Source organism: Teleopsis dalmanni, chromosome 1 (genome assembly GCF_002237135.1).
Source record: "Teleopsis dalmanni isolate 2A chromosome 1, ASM223713v2, whole genome shotgun sequence".
In the NCBI taxonomy this organism is placed as follows: Eukaryota; Metazoa; Arthropoda; class Insecta; order Diptera; family Diopsidae; genus Teleopsis; species Teleopsis dalmanni.
In genome coordinates, this window is record NC_051846.1 from 30,705,567 (window position 1) to 30,730,058 (window position 24,492).

General features: G+C 28.3%; 1 protein-coding gene across 1 annotated transcript; it reads left to right on the plus strand.

The window, feature by feature from the left end:
• The first annotated feature begins 5,325 nt into the window (after positions 1–5,325).
• On the plus strand, positions 5,326–16,227 carry LOC119668649. The gene is made up of 4 exons (XM_038078228.1): positions 5,326–5,402; positions 8,971–9,108; positions 14,651–14,832; positions 14,894–16,227. Exons 3-4 carry the CDS (start codon positions 14,685–14,687, stop codon positions 16,084–16,086), a joined length of 1,341 nt encoding a protein of 446 aa, XP_037934156.1. The 5' UTR covers positions 5,326–5,402; positions 8,971–9,108; positions 14,651–14,684; the 3' UTR covers positions 16,087–16,227.
• Positions 16,228–24,492: the final 8,265 nt, after the last annotated feature.

Genomic DNA, 24,492 nt, shown 5'->3' on the forward strand with positions numbered 1-24,492 from the left:
AGAACAAACGAATACCTTAAAATGAAGGTAATACCTCATATTATCTTGAAATTATGAATTTTTTATTTATAAACTTAATGTTTTTTTAGTGTAAACTGCAAAGTTAATGGTGCTTTAGTTACTTTGTTCCTAATTAGCTTCTAAGAGGCATCAAATTCAATGATTTTACCTAATTCAGTTAGATTTTTAATTAACTAATTTTCAATACACATATGGTAAATTATTTTTATTAATTTTAGTTTTTTTTTAATTATTAATTGATAACATTGTTTAACAAGTGTCGGTGTGTAGAAGTGGTTGAATACGAAGATTCCTTTAGAGCAGTGGTAGAAAATATTATTAAAGATATAGAACGCATATTAATAGTAGTACTTGTACTTAGATGCGTAAATATAACAAACTTAATTTATTAAATTTTCTAATTTTGATAACAATAGGTAACAAAAAATCAGGAAAAATAGAATTTGTACATAAACATAATGTCAAAAATCGTTTCAGATAGAAAATTATCTATTTTGATATTTTTTTGTCAGTAACTGTTGTTTTCATAATATGTAAGCTTATTTAGTGACGTCGTAAATTTTTAAATCATATATCGGTACATTTATAGCTTCCTTGAAATGGATACTGGTTCATAGATTTCCTTTCAATTTCAATTGTAGAGCTAATAAATTAGCTAAAAGAACTTGATAATTTGCTTAACTTCTATTCCAATAAATATAACCATCTCTTTAGCATAAGTTAAACTAACTATACAAATAAAATAGTTTGTAAAAGCTTACTCTTAACTGTCAAATGTCAGTTAAGTGTCTGTCCAACATCACAACTAGATTAAGTTAGATTATACCGGCGAGCGTACATATCGACTTAATCTATTGTGTTACCGTATAAGAACTTAAAGGTTTGAAAACCGTCTTGAACTTTCGCAAAGCCTAAAGTGTTCTTTGGAGGAAGCTTCTGAAGTTGGCCAAAATCCTCAAAACAGTAAGCTCCTAGTATAGAAGTTCGATGCGTTCATGAGCTGGACAAAAACAAAGTTAATGTGAGGTACTTTCATCATCCTCGCTACAGCCGCGACAGGAATGAATAAAGGGGAGTTTTTCCTTCTAGAGTGGTTCCTTAAACACGTCACTAATATCTTTATGATATGTCAATGAGATTGCTGGAATTTTTCTTAATAGAACGCAACGAATTTGCATACAGATTTTTCGGCATTCAATATCTTGTCTTGTTGAATCTTCCATTTAGCAAAAAAACTGCTTAATATAAAAAAAATTTCGATAACTGTTTGCATAATTTCAGCAGTATGCTAAGATCCTTCAGATATTCCGAATGATCACCTGAAGCACCCCTTCTGGTTAGCTCATGAATCTTGTAGTTACCGAAAATATCTCAATGACCGAGACTCTGGAGAAGAAAAAAAAACCTTTTTCAATCTTCATTAAAACGAAAAAGTGATTTCGTGATCCAAAAACCAGTACGTCAACTGAAAGTATCTTAAAATACTTTGACAAATGTTATGGACCTAAATGATTCGGTTTTCTTACGAAAAATGCATCTGCTGGGATCTATAATATGTCTAGGATTTGCTTTATTTTCATCCAACATGTTTTTGGTAATTATTTCATGCATCACAACTGGAACTGTGATAAAAACGCTTTCCTCACTTTGGATAGTATATATAAGAAACAAAATTCCTTATTACCTGAAAAAATGTAAGGGTCAAACATTTTTCCGTATTGAACTATGGATTTTCCCATGCATATTAGCAATTGAAAAGCTCAATATAGGTGTGTAGATAAATAGACTTGCATGCGTTACAAGACAGAATCTCGCACTGCGTATAATTTATAGCGAAGTTAAAAATAGAATATAAACAAGATTTTCATATTCTTAAGACTTGAAAATCGCTGTCTTTTTAATTCCTAAAAAGTAACATTTAAGAAATAGGATTTAACGTAAATAACAATTAAATCAAAAAGCACTTATTTCGAAGATCTTGAAATCTTATTTCTTCAAAATTGAGGAAAGCCTACCACAAAATATATTAATGGAAAAAAGGACCATGTTAACCAAGTACTTATTTTCGTATATGTGTAGGGTATGATGTTATGCGAACTCTATTCTTGACATTAACTGCAAGCTTAAAATATTTTTTATCTGTGCGTAAGAATCTTAAGTTTTCGTAAAATATTTGCATACGTAAAAAATGTTAACAAAAATTTAACCACAAAAGTTCCTTGATTAATTAAAAATATTTTCTTGAACAATAGAACATAACTGTTATCACAAATTAGCATAAAATTAACTGGACATTGTATGACTGAAATTCAAATGCCAAAAAAATTAAACTCTCAACAGAACATCATAAAAAGTCAATTAAACTCATTAAAAAAAACTGCAATTAATAATAGAACATCAGTAAACATACTCGCATCCGTTGACTATCTCATACTAAGAAAAACTACGGAAGTGCGATGTGTCTACTACTATGAACTCGAATTCGAGAACTAATATTTAATATTTTTAAGAAAACCACAAAATCAGTAGCAGTCCAAGAATATAACGAGAATAAAAAGAGAATAATTTGAGATGCATCTTTTCATAACGTTTTTTTTATCTATTGTAGTAGCAGCAAAATTATAGCACATCAATAATAATTATATTTAATTGCACTTCAAATTTTTGCATTATGCAGACGATTGGATGGATGAAGTGCAAATTGCAGTTTTATATTTGTTCGTTATTGCACTGCTAAGACACTGACCTAGACTTGGAGTAAGTGGTGATTACACTCATTGTGATACAATTTTCGCAATAGTGAATGCGGAGTAAATCGCGAAAATTTGGAACAGGAAAGCAATTCGAATTGCGTGTAGCAGTTATTGCAGTGCGTTTCCTGACCTTTGCGTTTTGCTCCCAAAATGGAAATTGAAAAATAATCATATCACATATACATAATTATTTAAAGTCACTACACATAGTATGATCAGTAATTTATGTTTGTAAGCATAAAATTACTACTTAGGAGAACATATAAAATATATCTTATAAGTAGAAACATTATATATATTGTTTGTTGTAAGTTGTAAACTGCTGAACGCCTTAAAATAAATTTTTTTTCAAAATTTATTCCACATTTTTTCCCTTTCTACTAATGTACAAGAAAATGGTATAATTAATCTGTTCAGAAAAAAAGTTTTTCATTCCAAATTTTCTTTTTTTTTGTGGTGAGTGAGGAGCTGGAGTGCTTTATGCACCGTCAAACAGGCCTTCACCGGAATGACATGTCCGATTTCTACACAAAGGGAACTAAACATCCCCTCTTCTTTTTCGTAATTTTTACCACTGGGATCGTTTCCATATTACTTCGGGACGACATCTTAAAAATTAACTATCCATACCATATGCTTGTCATATAACCTTCATTTAGGCTCCAACCTCTGATCCGAATTGAAAAGTTTCCAGATTGCTTTTCGTTATAGTTTGGTTTGCGCGAGGTTTTGTTCTTTCATTTTTTCAATAATATTCTCGATCATGAAGAGACCTATTTATTTTTCACAGTTGTGTGCTCAGCACCAGTGTGCTCAACACCATTTCAGATCCGAATTGTAAAGTCTTCAGATTGTTTTTTGCTTCAGTTCGGTTTGCGTCCAGAAGAAAGTGTGCTCAGCACTATTTCAGATCCGAATTGTAAGGTCTCCAGATTGATTTTTACTTCAGTTTAGTTTGCGTTCAGGTTTTATTTTTTTTTTCGGAGCACATTTCCGATGAATAATGTGATTTTGTTTCAATTTTCTGTTCGTTCTTTCATTTTTTCAATGATATTCCGTGAGACCGTTGAGTAATCTATATATTCTTCTACTAGTGTTCTTTATTCATGCCATTTTTCGCAGAGAAGAAAGTGTCCTCAGCATCGTTCTCGTCTGATCCGGAATATATATATGTATTCTGCAGGGCCACCCTAATGAACATAGCTAGTACATAAAAAAGTTTTGTGAGTAGTTTATTGTAATAATTAACTTAACCAGTTAATTCAATAAGTTAATAATAATTATATTTTATTAATTTATTGATAATAATAATTTAAAAGAAACTGGATCTTAATTGACTTAATTAATTATTCACTCATTTTCATATACTTTCAAAGTTTTCTGAAAAAGAAAAATAAGTGCTAAATTTTATCATCAAATTTGAGATATTTATTCCTAATAAATTGTTATTACGACCACTGAAGATGGTCTACAGAGTAGATGGAATTATCTGTAACACAAATAATTTTTTTATGAAAATGAAAATACAATTAAATATTTAACATAAATTTATAGGTGTAATTTTTATTTAAAAAATTTTAAATTTTTATATGTTAAATTAACGACCTAAACCCGGTATTTATTCCTTCTATTTCTATTTCTATTTCTATTTCTATTCTACTACAAATTTATTTTTGCTGAGCTGATGCCCTAGCGATTATAAGGAAAACTGAGCATAACTAATACAAGTGTTTTCAAGTTAGTTGACTTTAATTAAATACATTTTCAGTAACAATGTCAATACTGTTCATATGTAATAAAAAATTTAATTGACAATTATGTTCCCTGAGATGTCTTCTCGAACAAAAAATACAATTATTGAAGACAAGAATCTTAGACGAATGTTTTACAACTTCAGCAAGAAATAAGTAAAAATTCTGCTTGTTTCTTTCTTTTATTTTTTTTTGACAGTATTTAACTCAATATCTTAGCAGCATTGCAGAAGAAAAGTAATCAGTTCTGTAACGAAGCCACATAGATCACATATAAAAAGAATAAAATTCTGTTAGGAAAATATTAACAGCAAAGAAATGGTGTGCTTAACATCACTAACATCACTAGAACTGATACTGTACTGGTAATGTACGCTAAAGCTCCTGCTTTGGTGGTGGGTGGTCAGCTTAACAATGAACAAAAACAAAACATTTTACAACTATGTTTAGCATTTCTATACACAACATCGGCAGCAGAAGAGGCAGCAATACAACAGCACAAGCAGCGACAGTAGCAATGGCAGAATAGTGGAAACAACAACAATGCCAGTGCATTGAGAATTTTATTTAAATACGTTCGTCCCCATTGGGAGGCAGTCAGTCGTTGTGCTTTTCTTAGACTTTTCGGTTCTTCTGTGTTTAATTGTGCGGTTGTAGTAATTTTGTGTTGTGTTATTTGTTCGCTTGTGAGTTCATGTGCGAAATTCTGTTCATTTGAAAGGATTAAAAATATATTATTAATGCAATTTTAAAACGATATAATATTATAAACAATGTTAAAGTGTTTAATATTTATAATATTGACATATTTCTGTTCAAATGTGTCTGCTGATATTGATCATAATACAATAAACGATGATGGATCGTTCTCTTTTCGGTAATTTTTGTTTTTAATAAACAAATTTTAAATTTGTAAATTAAATAAATTTTAAATTTAAATAAACAAATTTTAAATTTGTTTATTAATGTTTAAAAAAAAAGAAAAATATAAATTCATGTACATTATATAATATTGTAGTGTCTATGCAATTTAATATACTAAACATAACCCGCAGAAGTACATAGCTACCTGTCAGATCTATTCTGCTGTAATATAAAGCAGTCCTAATTAGAGACTTTATAGAAATTAATTATACGAAACCAATTAAAAATAAATAAATAAAATAAGTTATACAAAAGTCGATGCAAACATAAACTAATACAAAAAAAAAATTAATTTATTATTATTATTTCAATGGAACATTGCGAAATCTATTGCGCTGTAATATAAGGCAATTTTAATTAGAGACTTTATAAATTATAATTATATAAACCAAATTAAAAAAGAATAAGCTAAATGTATAAAATTCATATATAAGATAAAATAAAAATAAAATTATCATTATTACACTTCCAAATTACGACCTATGAAAGCTACTGTGTACTGTGCTGGGGACTATATAGAAAAACAAAAATAATTCAATAAAAAAATTAATTTACACATGAGAAAAAAAAAAATAAATAACTTAATAATAAAAAGGCAATAATATCATTTCAATGCATCAACATTGAATTCTAATGTGATGTCCTTTCCATATTGTGTATTTAAAACTGAAATACAAAAAGGATTCCCATATAATAAAAATATATTCCATTTTTTCTGGAACAATTTCACACCTAAACAAAATATATTTCAATATTTCATAAAATAAAAAATAAAACCTATAATTACTAATAAAATTAAAGAAATAAATAAGTGCAGTATTATTAATATATTATACATCAATTCAATACTGCAAAATATGATCTAAAATAATATAATAAAAAATAATAAAAAATTAAAAATTTTAAAATAAATATTTTAAATAATGAAAAAATATTTAATAAAAAAAAAGGAAAAAAATTGTTTCAATTTATTTTTTGATTATAAGTAATTAATAAATAATTATTTATTTAATAATTAATATAACTAATTATTAAAATTAAATATTAATAATACAATACATTTATAAAAGAAAAGTAATGTATAACAACAAAGTTGTAATAATAAAAATTAATAATAAAAAAAGTTGTAATAAAAAAAAATTAGTAATTAAGAACATAAAAATTTTTAAAAGAAAAAAATAAAATCTATAATTATACAAGTTAAAATATTTAAAAAAAAATTCGCAGTCTCAAGGCCCCGAAACAATAATCGAAACAGCTGTATGGTCAGCCAAAAATTTAATTAATTAAATTATATTAAAAAAGAATTTTCGTTGTTATACTTCACTACTTTTCGAAAAAAATCTCTTTAAAAAATTAGTAAATAAAATCACAAAAATTTTTAAATTAACAAAATAAAATCAATAAATACATAAAAAGAAATTTTAAAATAAAAATTAGAAATTAAAACCATAAAAGTTTTTAAAATAAAGAAAGCAAAATTTTAATAATAATAATTAAATATATTGTAGTTATTTTATATATATATTAATATTATATTATGGAATATAGATTAATGATATAATTGTATGAATATAAAAAAATTTTAAAAAATATAACAAATATTTATGCAATTATAAATTTATAATAAAAATTACAATATATATTGGGAACGTTGTAATAAAATAAATTGACTCAAAATATTTTTTGAACAAAACAATATGTTTTAGAGAACCATCAATAAAATTAAAACGATTAATTAAATAAATATTAAAAATAAAATACACATATGAACTAGTAAATATAAAAATACTTAAATGTATAATAATATATAATATAACATAAATATAATATATAAAAAGAATTAAATATAAATAAAATAAAATTAATTACATTGATCATTTCTATAAAATAATATATTTTTGAAAAATAATAGCAGAAAATAGGAAACAGTAGAATATATATTATTAATTAAAAGAAATTTTTTTGTATCATTTATTTTATTAATATTTTTATTTTTACCTATATAATATTATAAATAACATAATAAATACAATAAATATAAAGCATGACATAAAGCATAAAACTAATTAATAAAATATATATAAAAAGAAGTGTGATATCAGCTTATGTAAAACATTGGTTTCGGATACCCTAACAAATATTAGCGACTATAGTGAAATTTTAGCTTTTTTGTTAGAGGATACGCTATATATAAAATTATATTTATTTAGCCAGTGGGAGACCAAGCTACAATAAATATATATTGAGAATTTATTTTTGTACCATAAAAGTTGAAGATTGTTAAAAATAATTTCAGTAAATAATGAAGACAAATTTTAAAATTGAAAAAATATAACATAGTTTTAAAATTATTGAAATCGATAGCATTCCATGTAAATAGAATAGAAATTTTTCATTTATGAAACTGATTGATTAAAATTTTATTTGAATTTTAACATTTCTAATTAATTATTTTAATAGTTAAAAACATTTTTTAATAGCAAAGTGTTTTTAATAATACATATATACAAATATGTAAAACAACATATTTTTTATATATGTAATATATAAAAAATTATTTTTTCCTATAATAATTAAAATAAAGTTATATAAAAACGGTTTTTTATATATTTTTATCTGTAGGTCCCTTCTTGTTAAATAATCCAAAGTTAAATATTTTTTTTATTATACTCTATATTTCTACTCTCCTTGAGTACAATTTACAATATTGTAATTATTATTTTCATGACTAATAATGAATATATAATAAAGTATACAACAAACATACAAAAATTATAAAAAATTATTTTATATTTTAGAATTATATGTATTAAAGTTTTTAAATAAGAATTTTACGTAATGTTTACCTACTATAAGTTAATATTATTAAAACTACATATACGTCATCCTTTTTGTTCTATTGTCTATAAAGTTATATATTTTTTTTTTAAATAAAATTATTGAATAAAATTATTCGAAATTTGAGTTATACAATATATTAAAATTTTTAATAAATTTGTTAAAAATAAAAAATGAAATTATTAAAGCTCATTATTCTTAGTTAATTTTAAAATTAATTTTAGTGTTGACTCACAAATAAATAAATAAAAAATTATTAAAGCAAACAACTTAATCATAATAATAATTGATATGAAAATAATCTCAAAAATTTAATTAAACAAAATAAAAAAATTTAAATTTATTCTTAATGAAATAATTCATTTCTGTTTTCCGCTGTTACAATAAAATCGCTTCCTATATTAAACCGGCGAGATACTTCAGTGGAAACATTTGAATGAACTAGAAAAAAAACTTGTTACGCTTCTTTAACCAACAACACTTAAAAGAACATCTAATGTAATATGAATTTTTAACAACTTCTTTATTTATAACAACTTCTTTAGAGTCTACCTATCATATTTTAAGAAAATACTTATTTCTGCATTACTTTTTTCACGCATTTTTACACCGCATGGAACACCACACGCGCCGACCATAAACCATAAAACACATTACAAATTAACGCAATTCTTCGGCAGACACGAAAATGATGACATTGGCGGCTACTATCACAGCGCCTCTGGCACTCCAGACAAAATTGTACGAGGCCGTTATGGTTCGCGTAATCCAGCCACTGGACAAGTGGAAGAAATTGTCTATACGGCAGGTCCACGTGGGTAAGTAAAACAAATATTGAAGTTTCTATACGGAGTATCTCAAGCAAATAACACTGAAGTCACATTCCACATGCTTATGTTATTTTCAAAAAATTATTTGACGAAAAATTTAATAATATTTAGTATTTATCTTAGTAATTAAAATAAGATATTAAAAACATATTTTTAGTATGTTCAAAAGGTTGAATGAGAAACTTCAGTTCAATATCATTTGCGACAAAATGAAGTTTTTTTCTCTATTTTGATTTTTCAAGAGTTTAAGGTTGATTAGAGACTGCTGAGACTGCTGCAGATCTTGAATGTCGTTGCTTCGAATATTGCCAAATATTTATCGCAAGTGATTTTTTGGAATATTTGATAATTTATTAATTCGTTTTTAAATTTTAGACTGTAATGGTTTGTTCGATTGGAAAATCTGGATTCAATCAAGATTTACTTTAGATCCGTTCAATTTTGTTGCCAAATCGAACATTTTTAGAGCAATCTAAAATTTTGTAGTTGTGTTAGTTATAATTTATATTATTCATAAATACATCTCGAATCGAATCAAATCACACTTTATCTGTCAAATCATATAAAACAGCTTTTAATTTCAGGATAATCTTATCACTCTGGAAAATATCCAGAGTAAATAAATTAACCTCCAGTATTTTACAGATTTACCAATCAAAAATGAAAATCACTTAAATCACTGAAAGTGAATCTCGATTAAAAAAGTTATTCCAGATTTACCAATCGAAAAAGCCATAAGTATCAAAAATCCAAATCTTTCAAATTAAAACAATTGATTTGTGCGTAATATTAGTGCATATATTAAATAAACTTTTGAACTAGGTAGTTAGGTAGTTGTGGTGGAGAGAGGAACGAGTCCTCCTCATTTAGCTAAAAAAAACCGTTTTGAATTCACAAAACCTTGTAATAGTGGGTAGTAGAGAGAAAGTCAAGCTAGAACCAGTCAGAGGCATTTATAAAATCAAGATTCTGGCAATGACACATCAGGTATTGTGGTGTCCTTTCTTCGAGAGATACCACAGGGTAGGCCTAGCCTAGCTCCATGCCGTCCTATGGTCTAGTGCCCTGCAAAGTCAGATATTAACGTAGATACCTTTGATTTGCTTCTGTGTATTAAGTCAGAGAATTTACATTTGGAATCGATTTTGGGCCATCTAGCCCTCGAACTAGAAAGAATAATAACAGGTTAAAAATAATTTTAAAGATCCTTTTCTGAAGTATTTATATTAAGTAATACATTAGAGGAATTCGGACGTTGCTCGGTAAAGTGTAAATAATTGAAACAGCTGTATGATCCGATAAAAATTTAATAAATTAAAAATAATTAAATTTTGTGGTGGCAATTCACTACTGTTTACTATTGTTTTCAATAGAGTGGTTTTTCGAACAGTACTGAATAGTAAACTATTGTTTTCAATAGAGCGGTTTTTCGAACAGTAGTGAATTGCAACCACAAAATTTTATTATTTTTAATTAATTGTATATTTATCTGACCAGAAAATGGTTTCTTTCATCATAACTGAAAAAATTTTGTTACATTTATATAATTCTTTATTTTTATCAATATTTGTTTATATATATTTTTTTTTTAATACTTCTTAATAAATTTAAATTCTGTGAAGCACTTCAGAATAATTACAATCAATTGATATATTACCGAGTACCACGAAAATGATCAGATGTACTTTCTTTATAATTCGCTTACTTAGTAAATCGGTGAAGTTGGAATTTTACAAAAACAAATATATATAAAAAAATAATTTTTATAAATAAAGTATATAAATGTTGTATAACCAATTAATAATTTTTTATACATATTTTTCATTTAACCAATAAGCATTTAAATAACTCTATGTTAACATACATAAAATACATGCATCCATCACTTTACCAAGATACCAAGTTACCAAGCATGTCTGAATACCCCTATTGATATCTATACCCCTATCTCATACTATATAAATTGAAGTTATATCAATAACGAAGTAAACCATTTCACCTCACTTCTGTATTAAGGCAGTGCTCAACTTCACTGATTTTACACCAAAATATCCAAAAGTGCTAGCAAGTAATAGCAAAAAACCAAGATAAAATTAAAATAAATGGTAAAGAATTAATAAAATAATGCTAGCAAACAGCATTAAAAACAGAATAAAAATATAATCAATTTCAATCACATAAGAAATAAAAGACTTAAGACACAAACTCTATAAGAACTATGTGTAAGACAATTCGACATAATTTTAAATTAATCTAACCGTTAGTAAACACGTTTCTTATCTAGAATCAACAGTAATACAAAGATCTACTGTAGTCACAATAAGCTGGTTTACTGTAAGTCTTGTCCCTACTATAACCTAAATTCTTCAAACAAGTTTCATAATGAACAGATGAAATAAAATAGAAAAATTGATTGACTATGTCCTTTTTGCATTTCTTATAACGTTAGTATTCTATAAACTTCCAGCTTTTTTTTGATTATTTTACAAAAACTCCACTTAAAAAATATTTAATTTTAATTTAATTTAATTTAATTTTAAAATATGTAGGGTATTTATTTAAAATAAATGCTTGTTTTTAAAAGTTGCATATATAATATTTACTTGTATTGAGAGATTACTTAAAGAAAATTACTGATGCATAAATAAAGCAATTTTAACACTTTTGTTTATATTTTTTGTCTGTCTGTAAATCTTCATTTGTTTACAATTGAATCGTTCTGTATTAGTTCAATTTAGTAGTGGAAAACATTTTTTTAGTTTTATTATTTTTAACTGCAATCTTCAAATGATATTCAGCCAACAACATAAACTGATAATATTACAAACAAATTGTAATTATGAATTGAAAAAGAACTTCATTTCTAATCTTTATGTGTTTTTAATTTAGCGCCATCAGACAGTGACGGTAGTTGTTAAGTTTGATTTCATAAAAATAAATAACATAAATTTGAATAATTAAAAAACTATTAATTTTTAAGAAGCTAAAAAATTATAAAAGTCTTCAACAATTTTCAACAATTAGAAAATCACAATTTTTTCTTGACACAGTTTCCAATAAAATAATCAACATTACCACTGTACTATCCTGATCAATATAGGAACCCTTATGATTTGTAGTATGTGTATTTCCTCTCAGTTTCAGACAATATATCGCTTTTATATAGAAAGGGATGAGAATTCTATTGACATTTTTTGTAACTTTTCGAGTTTGGCTCAAGTCAGAATAAAAGTTTTGGGTCGCGAACTACTGATCTCATCCGACAACAAGGGTTATTATTTCTTTTAATCGAAAAGCTGTGTTTTCTGTTTGGGTAGTGTGAGTTGTATTACAAAAGCTAACTATGTTCACAGTGCTGTGCTCCACTGAGTGCCTTTTTTCTGCCAATATTCTCTTATATTCTATTTATCTTTATAATTCATAATAATTAAAATTGATAATCAAATTTTGAAAATATACATGTATCTATTTAGCATTTATAATTGAAATTTTAAACTGTAAATATAAATGTGAGTATACGCCACTGGTCTAAACCAGATTAGTATCAATATCAGTTTCAAGATTAAAAAAACTGCATCACATTCTTGATTTATACTTCTCTGCTATCTTAGCAGTTTTTCTTAGCATTTTTCTTAGCAGTTTTTCTTTGCAGTTTTTCTTGGAACTTTGTCTTCATAGTTGCAAAAACAAGCATTTTTTGTTGGTTTGTAAATAAATTTTTTTATACATTAACATTGAAAACAAAGGAATATCTTCTCAACTGATCACTATGGAGAGTAGTTAAATCCATAAACCAAATTTGCTTGCTTAAATGGTTTTAATCCGTTTTTTTCTTCAATTGGCAAAGAATGAATTAAATCAATGTTGTGTGCTTCCGCTTGAAGTTTTTATTTGCATTTCTTGAAAATAATTTGAAATACAAGAGATTTTAGATTAGTTTATGGGAGATTTGTTTACTTACTTCGTAGTCAATATACTGTCGGAATGAGAATAGATTTGATTCTAGATTACATTAATTACTTGTAATATTTTTCGTATTTAATAATTTAATTAGTATGTGAAATTTTTTATACATATGTCAAATTTTCAGTTAGCAATTATATTTTTACAGAGATCAGCTGAAATAAAATTCACAGTAAGAGAGTAATTGTAGAAATAAAGTAATTGTACATTTCATAAGTTATTAAATAATCAAACTGAAAGATCAGTTGATATATAAAGAGTATCTCTAAATATAAGTAAATATGTATGTTTAGACATATTGTAATATAAGACTTAAGCTAATAAATATATATAATAGGACGAAGTGAACACAACGAATGAAGCCCAAATGAAAATTCTAACTCAAAAAACTTGAAGTGTGATTACAAATATTTTATCTTTATTTAATATTTATTTATTTATTCCCATATAATGGAAAGAGTAAACTAAACTTAGGCAGATGTGTGCAAGTTGACCAAATTCTTTTAAGAAAAAGTCAAGTACTATCATTAAGGTGCCCGAAAGAAATATCGGGTTTGCAGTAGGTTTGTTGATTGGCCACAGCAGATTATGGAACCGCGTTAGTAGATTGAATTTCCTTTTTCATCATACCTGTCGCGGTTGCAGAAAGGACTATAAAGTGCCTCACATTTGCTTTGTTATTGCACATCGAATGTGCGATGTCGATGTACTATTTTAAGGGTTTCCTTTTTTTAAGATGTTAGCCAACTCCAGGACCTCCGTCCAGCAAGCATTTTAAGATTTGCCAAACATTAAAGGTCTTTTTTAAATCTCTAACTTTCTTATACGGTTACACAATAGGTCAATTAGCCTACGTAGGACATTAGGTTCGCCGGTATAACCTTACCTCGTCTATAGATGTTTTAATATCTCAATAATATTTAGAACATTTCAAAGGAATTTTATTTTATGAAAACAGCAGCCAAAGTATTAGTCTTAAAAATGGAATCTAGCAGCAATGTAAACAAAAATTCACCGATGAATTAAAACTAAAAACAAGAATAAACAACTAAGTGCCAGCTAACAGCACTGAAAAATAAATGATATAAATTGTACTAAACTCGGACATAAATGATTGTATTAATTGTTGGTTCCTCCAGCTCCGGTGAATATTTATCAGCTTACAGAAATTTTACATTCCGGTTAGTTAATCAATGGTTTAATAAAAATCTTAAGTTTTTCCATTTTATTCTGTGATAATGGTAATGTATTCATTTATTTTATCCTATCTTACATTGTATATAACTTTAATTTGTAGTAGATATTCCACTTTACAAAAATTTATAAAAATTATCTAATCCATAAATACGAAATGCTGTCCAAAAATCATAAAATCATAGCCTGTCTAATAGAGATCGGGCGTTTAACAAATTCTCTGTATAATTATCACATACATAGGTATATTAACACATACATAGGAACATAGGTATTAATCACTTGACTTAATATTGTAATGTGACAGTTTTACGCATCAATTTTTAAAACATAAAAAAATTTATCTAATTAGAATTATTAAAAAAATTTACAGTTTCCGTGTGAATGGTCCAAAAATACATCGAAAAATGAGTTTGGTACAATATCCAGTACCACCCATTGGCAGTCCAGATGATCCTTTAGCAGATCCATATGATGATCCTACATACAGTTTTAACTTTAGAACACCCGATCAATCACGTTCAGAAGATAAAGACTCAACTGGTAGAGTAAGAGGTAAAAAAACTTCGACCAATATAGATATTTCTAATTAATTGAAATTAACTAATTTTAATAGGTCTGTATTCATATATTGATGACGTGGGCGAGCGTCATAGTGTACGCTATGCAGCTGGTGCAGGCACTGGATTTGAAGTTTCGAATGCAGTACCGGACAGTCCATCTAATGTCGGCTATACATCCCCACTTTACAAAGCACCACCAAGAACTCGTGGTCGAATGACTGTGCAACGTGGTCCTGGCGGTAGTTATAAACTTATAGCTGCTGGACCAGATCATCGCCGTGCAGAAAGTCGCGCCACAGATGGTGTAGTTAGAGGCACATTTTCTTACTTGGACGATGTCGGAGTACAACGAACTGTTGAATATATAGCTGGCGCTGGTATAGGCTACAGAGTGCTAAAAAATAGAGTAGGTCCTGGCACACACATCAATCCATCTATAAGTGACTTTCGCTTAAGCGATACAGATTTCAAATTAGCAAATGATTTTGGCACTGGCGTTGGAGGTGGTCTCAGTGCAACTGAAACATCGAGCAGACGTGGTGGCGGCGCTAGCATTAGCAGCAATAGAGGCGGGACAGCAACAACAACTGTTACTAGGATCGGTGGTGGTAGTAGTAGTAGTGGTTATGATGTGAATGCACGTGGCGGCACTAGAACTGATAGTGAAAGCAACACTGTTAGTAAAAGTCGACCAGGTAGCAATTTTGATGCAAGCAGCAGCTCATCAGGTGATAATTTTCGTCCAGGAAGTAATCGAAATCGAGGTGAAGAACGTACTGGCACCGATTTTGGAGAAAAAGTTCGTACTTCTGACGGTGGTAGCAGTGTAAGAGGCAGTAACGTTAGTCGCTTTGGTGGCAGTAGTGGCAGAGGAGGTACAAGTACTACCTCAAACACTAATTTATCAACAAGCAGTAGTAGTAGTAGTAGTGATAGAAGTAATACAAATAATTATAAATTTGAAGAGGATGATTTTGGCTCACTGTCGCCATTAATAACTGCAAATCGTAAAATACTTGAAATTGATCGTGAACGCGATTGGGTGGAAAAACATCGTGATTCTACGATCATTAAAAATGTAGGGAAATGGTACATTGGCTTGCCAGCGGGTCAAAGCGTACGTGCGCATGTGCAAAATATTGACTTAACTCCGCTTGGCGGAAGACGTGGACTTTCACCATCCGAAGCATTACGGCAAGATGAAATTGCTGACATGGTGGCATCGTATGAAAGTGAAGCATCTTAAGAGAACTTCTTTGCAAAGAAATATTTTCAGATATTATATATTGATATTTAGCTTTAAGTATAATTGTAACTGAGAAGAGATAATCAGAAAGGTTAGATTATTATTGCCAATTATATCAAAACTTTTTTTTTACAATTTATTTCTTTGTATTTAAATGAATTTTGAAAGTGGCAAGTGAAAAAATTAAATAAATTAAATTTATTTTTTATAAATGTGCAATTCTGGATTTTTCCTATATTTTTTTAATCATACTAATTTTAATATTGTATGCATTAGTTTTTAAAGTCATAAATAATGCTATAATATGTTGGCTTAAAAATTTCTTGCTTTAGTTCAGTGTGACTGAAAATACTCAAAAATTTTATTTGAAAACTATGTTTAAACTTAACACATAGAGACGTGTTTGATGAGTGAGTTTTAACCCCTAAAAAATATTTTTATAATATATTTTTATAATTTATCAACATTTGAAAGACTAAACCTATATTATCTCTTCGTTATCGAAACTTATTGGGTTTTTGCAGCTAATTTTGGACTAGCTACTTTATAAACAATGTGAATACTTTACACCCTTAGAGAGAATGATTCAAAAGTAGTTTACCGACTTTTGTTATGATCGAATAAGAATATAGATATAGATTGATCAGAACATGCAAATAAGGTAATAACTTTGGATATGGTAGAATAACTCTATGTTCTAGTGATGGATCTTAGTCAAATTAAGTTGTGTGGAATGGGTGCTGTACAAAACAAAGATTTAGAGCAGTCAGAATGTGAAAAACTGGTAACAACTCCGGAGATAGTGAAAGAACTCTTTGATCTAATGCTAAAAGTTTGTCAAACAAAAGTGTTCATGGTGGGTGTTGTAGCAGAACCAAGATATTGAATGGCCAGAATGCACAAATGAGGTAATAACTCTGGATATGTTAGATTAACTGTATGATCTAGTGATGAAGGATTGTCAAAGAAGATGTTCGTGATTATTGATGTAGTAAAAATCGTAGGTCAATACGTTCACACCATTTTATATGCTATGTTTAAATGCTATTTGATTAAATTGCTTAAATTGAGTTTTGAATTGCGTTCGTATCTAGACTATTTGTTAGAACATAGCCTATCTGATTTTTATTTTTTTTTTTAATGTGAAAAAGTAGCTGACTGGGAACAAACATCCAATGGTGTTCAGATGTAATAAATGTATTAAGGAGAATTCAGAAGGTATAAAAAATTTAAAGTATCATTGTAGCAATTTACAAAGCTCTAACATAGTGTCATTGTTGAAAAATATATTTAAGGCGAGCAAAATATCAATTTCTTTCATTAATTAATGACTTTGCAAAGAGCCCTCGTACATGAAAGACATTAACATTATACAATATTATTGAAACGTTCATGTCTTTCAGAGACGGCTTATTGTGTCACATTCCTGCTCTTTCTCGACTATATTTTTATTAAATAAATTAAGTGAACTAATTCTTAGAATATGAATTATTATTTTAATAATTAGTATCTATTTAGACAAAATACATCAAAAAATCATTAAAAACATTTTCCAATAAATTTTTCTAAAATTAAGACATACATCACAACCCCTAAAATTGAACTCACACGAAGTTAGAATTTTTGTGGTTAGTTTATAATTTAAGATACTAAAGTTTGCGGCTTTCGATTTAAGTATAAAACTGCAACGAATTTGAACAGAAATTATAGTTTTATTAAAGCCGTCATCGTGTTCGTATTACAAAAACTAAAAAATTATTTTATAATGAAGCATTTAAGCTTACTGTGTCTTATATTTTTAATCAGGCAAATAAGTGTAGAAACACAATATCTACCACGAGATCAGCACCAAACGGATTCTCATTATCTAAATATTCGGGAAGATGGTAGTTATAAGTATGCGTTTGATACCAGTAACGGCATAGAAACCGAACAAAGTGCAAATGAAAACAATGAAGTTACGGGACAATATAGTTATTTTGAAAACAATATACCTCACAAAGTCAAATATACAGCCGGAGTAAACGGTTTTCAGCCGGAAACATTTTCCGCTGCTACAGCAGAAAATAGTGCAAATTACTTAAAATACTACGATGCAGTACCAACTGCATCATCTGCTCCATATAACTTGCATAACGACTATAAGAAATCTGTGCAAGGTGAACCTACATTTCAATTTGTACAAAATGCTTTAAGGACTATGCAAACTCAGCCAGTGCAGTTATCCTTTAGTTCTCAACATGGATTTCCACAGCGATTTTATAACCACGAAGTGAATTCAAAAGCAGAAAACAAACCGACATTGACTTTGGATGCATTATCATTACCTTTGATTGAAGACCAAAAATTTAATGCAGTGGCCCCTAAACTTTCGCAACATGAACCTGCAAGCAACATTGATGTTAGTGTTAATAGCATCAATCCAGTGAGACCTAAAACTGCCATTGACTTACTTTCTGCTTTATCGGAATATTCACCACAACTTGTGGTTAGTATGACAAATGAGCCATTTGGAAGTTATAGCTATGAAGTGCCAGCGCATCATCCAAACATTGCATCGAATTTTGTAAAAAATTAGTTACGAAAAAAAAAATTTATATGCTTTTTTGTTATTGTTGTGCTTGATTATGGTGTTGGGTTTTAATAAAAAAGAAAAATGATAATATAAAAAATAATTAAAAAAAAAAATAAAACATTTTAAAAATTAGTCGAAAAACGAAGAAATAAATTTATTTAATATGAAATCAATTAGTTGTGTTAAATGAGTTATATTACGTTTACACTATCACCATTAATTTGACTTATATGCCGCAATCATATCATCGACGAAAATCTATAAGAGAGTGTCCTAAACATATTCCTTTTGTGGATGTGTAAATGTAATTAATCGTGTGTATATTTAGCATTGCTTTCTGTTTAATTATTAAAAAGCAAATATAAAAAACTTCATCTGGAAAGTATACTTTATTATTTTATCTTTATGTTTTCAGCAGTACTGTATTTTTTCTCCCATAAATATACAACAACCATATCGCTGGAAGAAATTTAATATAATATATGGAGAAGTGAAGTCTGCGCAAACCTTGCTTACGTCTATCGTCATTAAGTTTTTCTCCAGTCAAATGTTATTTTTAAACTCAACTCCTTATTTTAAGGGGTTCACGGTCAGTCATCATTATTTATTGATAGTTGGAAGTGTGAATAATTATCTATAAAATTGTTAGGCATTTAGTTCAATTTTTTATACCATGCGGACATTTGTTTCACTCGTACGTATAATAAAACACAATACTTATCTGGGTTTAAGAGACTTTTTTTACTATGAATAATTCTTAGCTATCGATATAGTATATCGTACACATATTTCCATGCTGTATATAATTTTAAAATGTCATTAATATCCTAAGCCTTGTATAATTATGCTGGACTGTTACGACTGACAACCAAACACCGTTGCCCTACTATACTGCCTATGATAGTGTGGTACTCTAACGCTAAGGTTACATCTAAACATTTATAAATAATATATATATTTTAATATATATGTACAGTGGCGGAGCTAGACCTACTCTGCACGTCGGCGACACAGAATTGCGAGGCCCCCTTTATAACCCAGTTGTAAACTTTCAAGTTACATTGTTGAAAGTTTTATTGCTAATCAAATTAAAATAAATGAATTTTCCTACTTTTAGCCTCATTCAATTTTTTTTAAATTATATCATAATTTGCGCCAGCTGCTATTTTTGCTTCAGTTTATAGAATTTCCAATGGAGATAGTCTCTCTTGGATCTTCATACTTTTCTAGTATGTCTTAATCACGGCATTTAACTTTGAGTAGCTTCTTTCCGTCGAAACTATACTGACTGGAACTGTGAACGTGAATCTGGTTACTATATAAACATTCGGGAATACTTCAAATATGGTTAATGCCACTATCAAACCACATTGTTCAAAAAATTTATTAAATGCTTAGAATCCACAGTCGGTAACTTTTTGCGATCCCCTGCGGGCGCGAGGCCGTCGGCGGTCGCCGACATCGCTGACGCCTAGCGACGCCACTGTATATATACCGTAATGCGGTATAATTATATACCGTAATGCAGTAACTAAATCGTGAGATAATCTGAATATTACTTTAGACAGAAAACGCTCTGAAAGACCATCTAAAATGGCAAAAAACATTTTTTTTCGATATTTTAAAGGGAGTGAAGATACAAAGTAAAATCTCTGATTGAATTTAACTTAGTAAATGCTAGCACGGTCGTGACAAGAATCTCTTCAAGTTGACACACAGCCCCCATATATGTGCAGCGAAATCCTCATCATGGATATATGAGGTTATGCGTCAGGCTTGAAGCCCACTTAATAAAATCATAACTGTAATGAAAATGACTATTCAGCCTCGGATAAGGAAATCTTTTAAAATTTAAAATTAAATATTATGAAAATACTTCTTTATTATATGGAATTAAAGCAGTTTAAATTCGTCAGATGTATTTTCAGATATATTACTATTATATTAGTTAATAATCACCCCAATCACCCTAAATTAAAAAAAAAAGAATAGTAGGTGCTTATGTGCCATGTAAAAAGAAGTAATGACCTGTGATCTGATTATTTCAACTATTTTCGTAAATTAACTTATGTGCCATGTAAAAAGAAGTAATGACCTGTGATCTGATTATTTCAACTATTTTCGTAAATTAACAAAATAATTAATTAATATGTTAAAGGTACACCACTTTTGTTATTTATTTATTTCAGATACTTGTACAATGGACATAATTAAGACAGCATTTTCTAATTTCAGTACCGTGGAATCAATACGGCCCTTTCATGTACTGTATCATACAGTCTGTATGTAGTAGGCATAATGCCTTTTTATTATCAAATTGACATTTTTAATTTATAGTTTCAAAAATAAGCATTTTTTAATGTTTTATTGAATATTTTAGTTATTGAAGTGTGCCTTTATCAAAAACAAAATAAAAATACTTTTAATTTGCTTTTTAATTAAATTCAATGCATGGCGTTGGCCCTATAAGCGCCGCATACAAAATATCTCCATCGAAATCGTTATAAATGGGAATTTCTTATGACTGATATTTGTATAATCAGAGTTGGCAAACATTGACTAAGAGTTCGTTTAAAAAGTTTTAAATTATTTTTAAAAAAGTTATAGTAAACTGTATTATACAATATATGAAATATAGTGCTAAAAGTTAAAAACTCTTTAGATTCATAATTCTCGTAATCTCTTCAGAACACGACTCTGAATTATTTATTTGTCGAACAAAATATTTCGGTTGATAATGTTTCCCGAAATTTACCCTTTCTTACTGAAAGTATTCATTGTGTTACTATAGTACTGTGCTATCAACAAATATGTCAAAGAATGTATCATGTTTTGTAGCTAAGACATTTTTTTATGGAACTTCAATTTCCATACTATATAGGTATGTTTTAACGGTTTTAAACTGCTACGCTTCTTCGAATTAAGGTCCGAAACAGTTCAACCATTCTCTTCTCGATCAGTGAAATATTGCAGATAATTGCTGTATAAATGTATAAACAAATGTATAAATGTATAAACAAATATGTCAAAGAATGTATCATGTTTTGTAACTAAGACATTTTTTTATGGAACTCCAATTTCCATACTATATAGGTATGATTTAACGGTTTTAAACTGCTACGCTTCTTTGAATTAAGGTTCGAAACAGTTCAACCATTCTCTTCTCGATCAGTGAAATATTGCAGATAATTGCTGTATAAATGAGCGAACTAAGCAGGATGCCTCAGGAACTTATTTTGAATATCTATAAGATCTGAGCACCTACTACCACTATGTAATTAATAGTTGATATCTATCTGTATTGTATTGCTCAATACAAAGTCGAATGAATCCTTGTTAATAATAAATTTTCTAGTAATTTCATTGACGTGTTTCATTGAGCATTGTCCTTTCAGTGTCTATGTTTGTCTATGTCCTTTCAGTGGGACTTGCCGCATTGATATGGGGAGAGTGAAGAAATTGCATGACATATACTTTATCATCGTAATTTCATTGATGTGTTTCTTAGAGCATTGTCCTTTCAGTGTCTATGTCTGTCTATGTCCTTTTAGTGAGACTTGCCGCATTGATATAGAGGGAGTGAAGAAATTGCATCACATCTATTTTATCATCAATTATCGCAAGTGCTACTTATATTAAATATGCTACACGCACACTTTCTGGAAGTTCTTAGTTAGCTACAATATCTTTACTAAAGAGAAGCGTATTAAAGATTCCAGATGGTTTAAAACTGGTATAAGAACATAATAGCTCTATAGAACTAAGTGAACCTTCGGAATCGCGATTGTAACTTAAATTAACTTAACCTGACTATTTTTTCTAACAAGTATAACTTAATGTATGTATAATTTATTAATAAGATTAATTATGAACTTTTTACAGGTTGTCCCGTATTAACATAATATAAATATAAGGAGTGATTATTCAAGTCATGATAGTGACGAAGCTCCAGTTAGTAGATAACTGAAGGTTCGGATACATGTATAATAAAATCTATTACTCGAGTTATCATGATTTTTGGGTAAATTTTTTTGACACTTCATACGCGACACTCATTGTCAGATATTAGTATGTAACCTATCACTATACGAATGTTTAAATATATTGGATCAAGCAATCACCTATCGCATTCATTGTACTTGGGTACTCAATAATCTGACTCAATAATAATCTATATATATGAATTGTATGTTAGCCACTATAATTACCACTGTTAGCCCACACCTGCCTTGTGTTTTGCAAAGATTTGATAATGAATTACAATGGCTTTGTTTTGGTTTGATTAAATTTTCGGCGGTTATATCAACTGACTGTACATTGATTATTTGTGTAATAAAATTACAGAAAAGTTCGTATTTTACATATATATGTAAAAATTATATATAAGTATAATGTTTTTAAGAAGAATCCACTGACTACTCCTATGGGTGACTTTTTGCTATCATTGATATAATTTTGGTATATTTTTATTTTATTTAATATTCGATGCAGTTGCAAAAATGTTAACATTTGTTTAAACCTTGAAACATTTAAGCTTATGTTTTGTTAACCTAAATAAGAAATATTTTGTTTATATTTTGAATTTGAAATTGAAATTTGTTTTGGCAATTGCTTCATTGCAAAGACATTAACGTTTTATAATGATGAGGACGTTTAACTTTCATGAAAACAAATGCCGAAATTTTTTCAAGTCTGAAAATAATTAAAAACTTTATTTTTATTTTCTAACTAATTGAATATGCTACAATATTCTTCTGAAAATTAGATTTTAATATGATCCGGTAACACAGGTTACCTTAAAATATTTCAATTCAATCAAGTCAAGAAAAATAAATTAAAAAGATAAATTTTCTAAATAGTTAATATAATATTTTTAAATCAGAATTCATTGTTCTTTGTTGAGTTCATATATTCAGCACTGTAGATCGATGATTTTCATTATTTATAAGCTGAGAGACTAAGTAAATTTCACCTATTATGATAAAACACGACACCAAAAAGAAGTCGATTCAAAATATCGGTCCTGGTTGAACACTTATGTTGAGATTAGACATCATAGTAACTTTGGAAAGAACGATGAAAATATTTAAAATGTTCTTCATCTGATAGTAACCGAATATTACCACTCATTTCTTCGATCAACGAAAACAGCTATCGTATTGTATTTTCATTTAAATTTATTAATTTTTGTATTGTTTAATGGGTCTTCTTTTTCTCATCGTCTGAACGTTTTGGAGTATTCGTACAGTATGCCAACCTATAAGACAATTCCGTGCTTTTGAAAGTGAAATTTTATCTATTCGCATGGTAAAAATTCACCACAGTTTATTTAAATCCTATTAAGGCCAGATGAATCTCGTGAACAAGTCGTTCTTCCACTTTAAATATATTATTTTTCCTGCAATAATATATTTCTTATTAGAAATCTAAAAGTCGCGAGAGGAGCATAAATCTTTTTTTTTCTGGAAGAATTTGAATCGTAGTTCCTTTCATGGTCAGCTTGTCTGCCAATAATTAATAATACTCATTACCAGTGATAGTTATTTCTTTTTTGTACAAAAATCTTGCACAGATAGAAGTATTTTATTCAAGATAACTAGACATTGTGATGCGAAAAATCATAGATATGTATTTTGTTTATATATTTTAATATCATAGCCTTTTGACATGATATTGAATAGTTATGACTTGGGTCCTTTTTCATCCTTCAATTTTCGGATGTCGTTATTAAGTTAAAGCAAAAGTGGCTTCCGTTCGCATAACTACATCTTTGTTTATTTTAAGCAGTTTATTTAGCTTGAGGTTGGTTGTCAAATCATCACAAACCAAAT

Bases quoted from the DNA above. Each gene is read 5' to 3' on its own strand.
- LOC119668649 (XM_038078228.1), top strand. From the start codon at position 14,685: ATGAGTTTGGTACAATATCCAGTACCACCCATTGGCAGTCCAGATGAT. The intron at 14,833-14,893 runs GTAAAAAAACTT...TAATTTTAATAG, and splicing joins CTCAACTGGTAGAGTAAGAG to GTCTGTATTCATATATTGAT.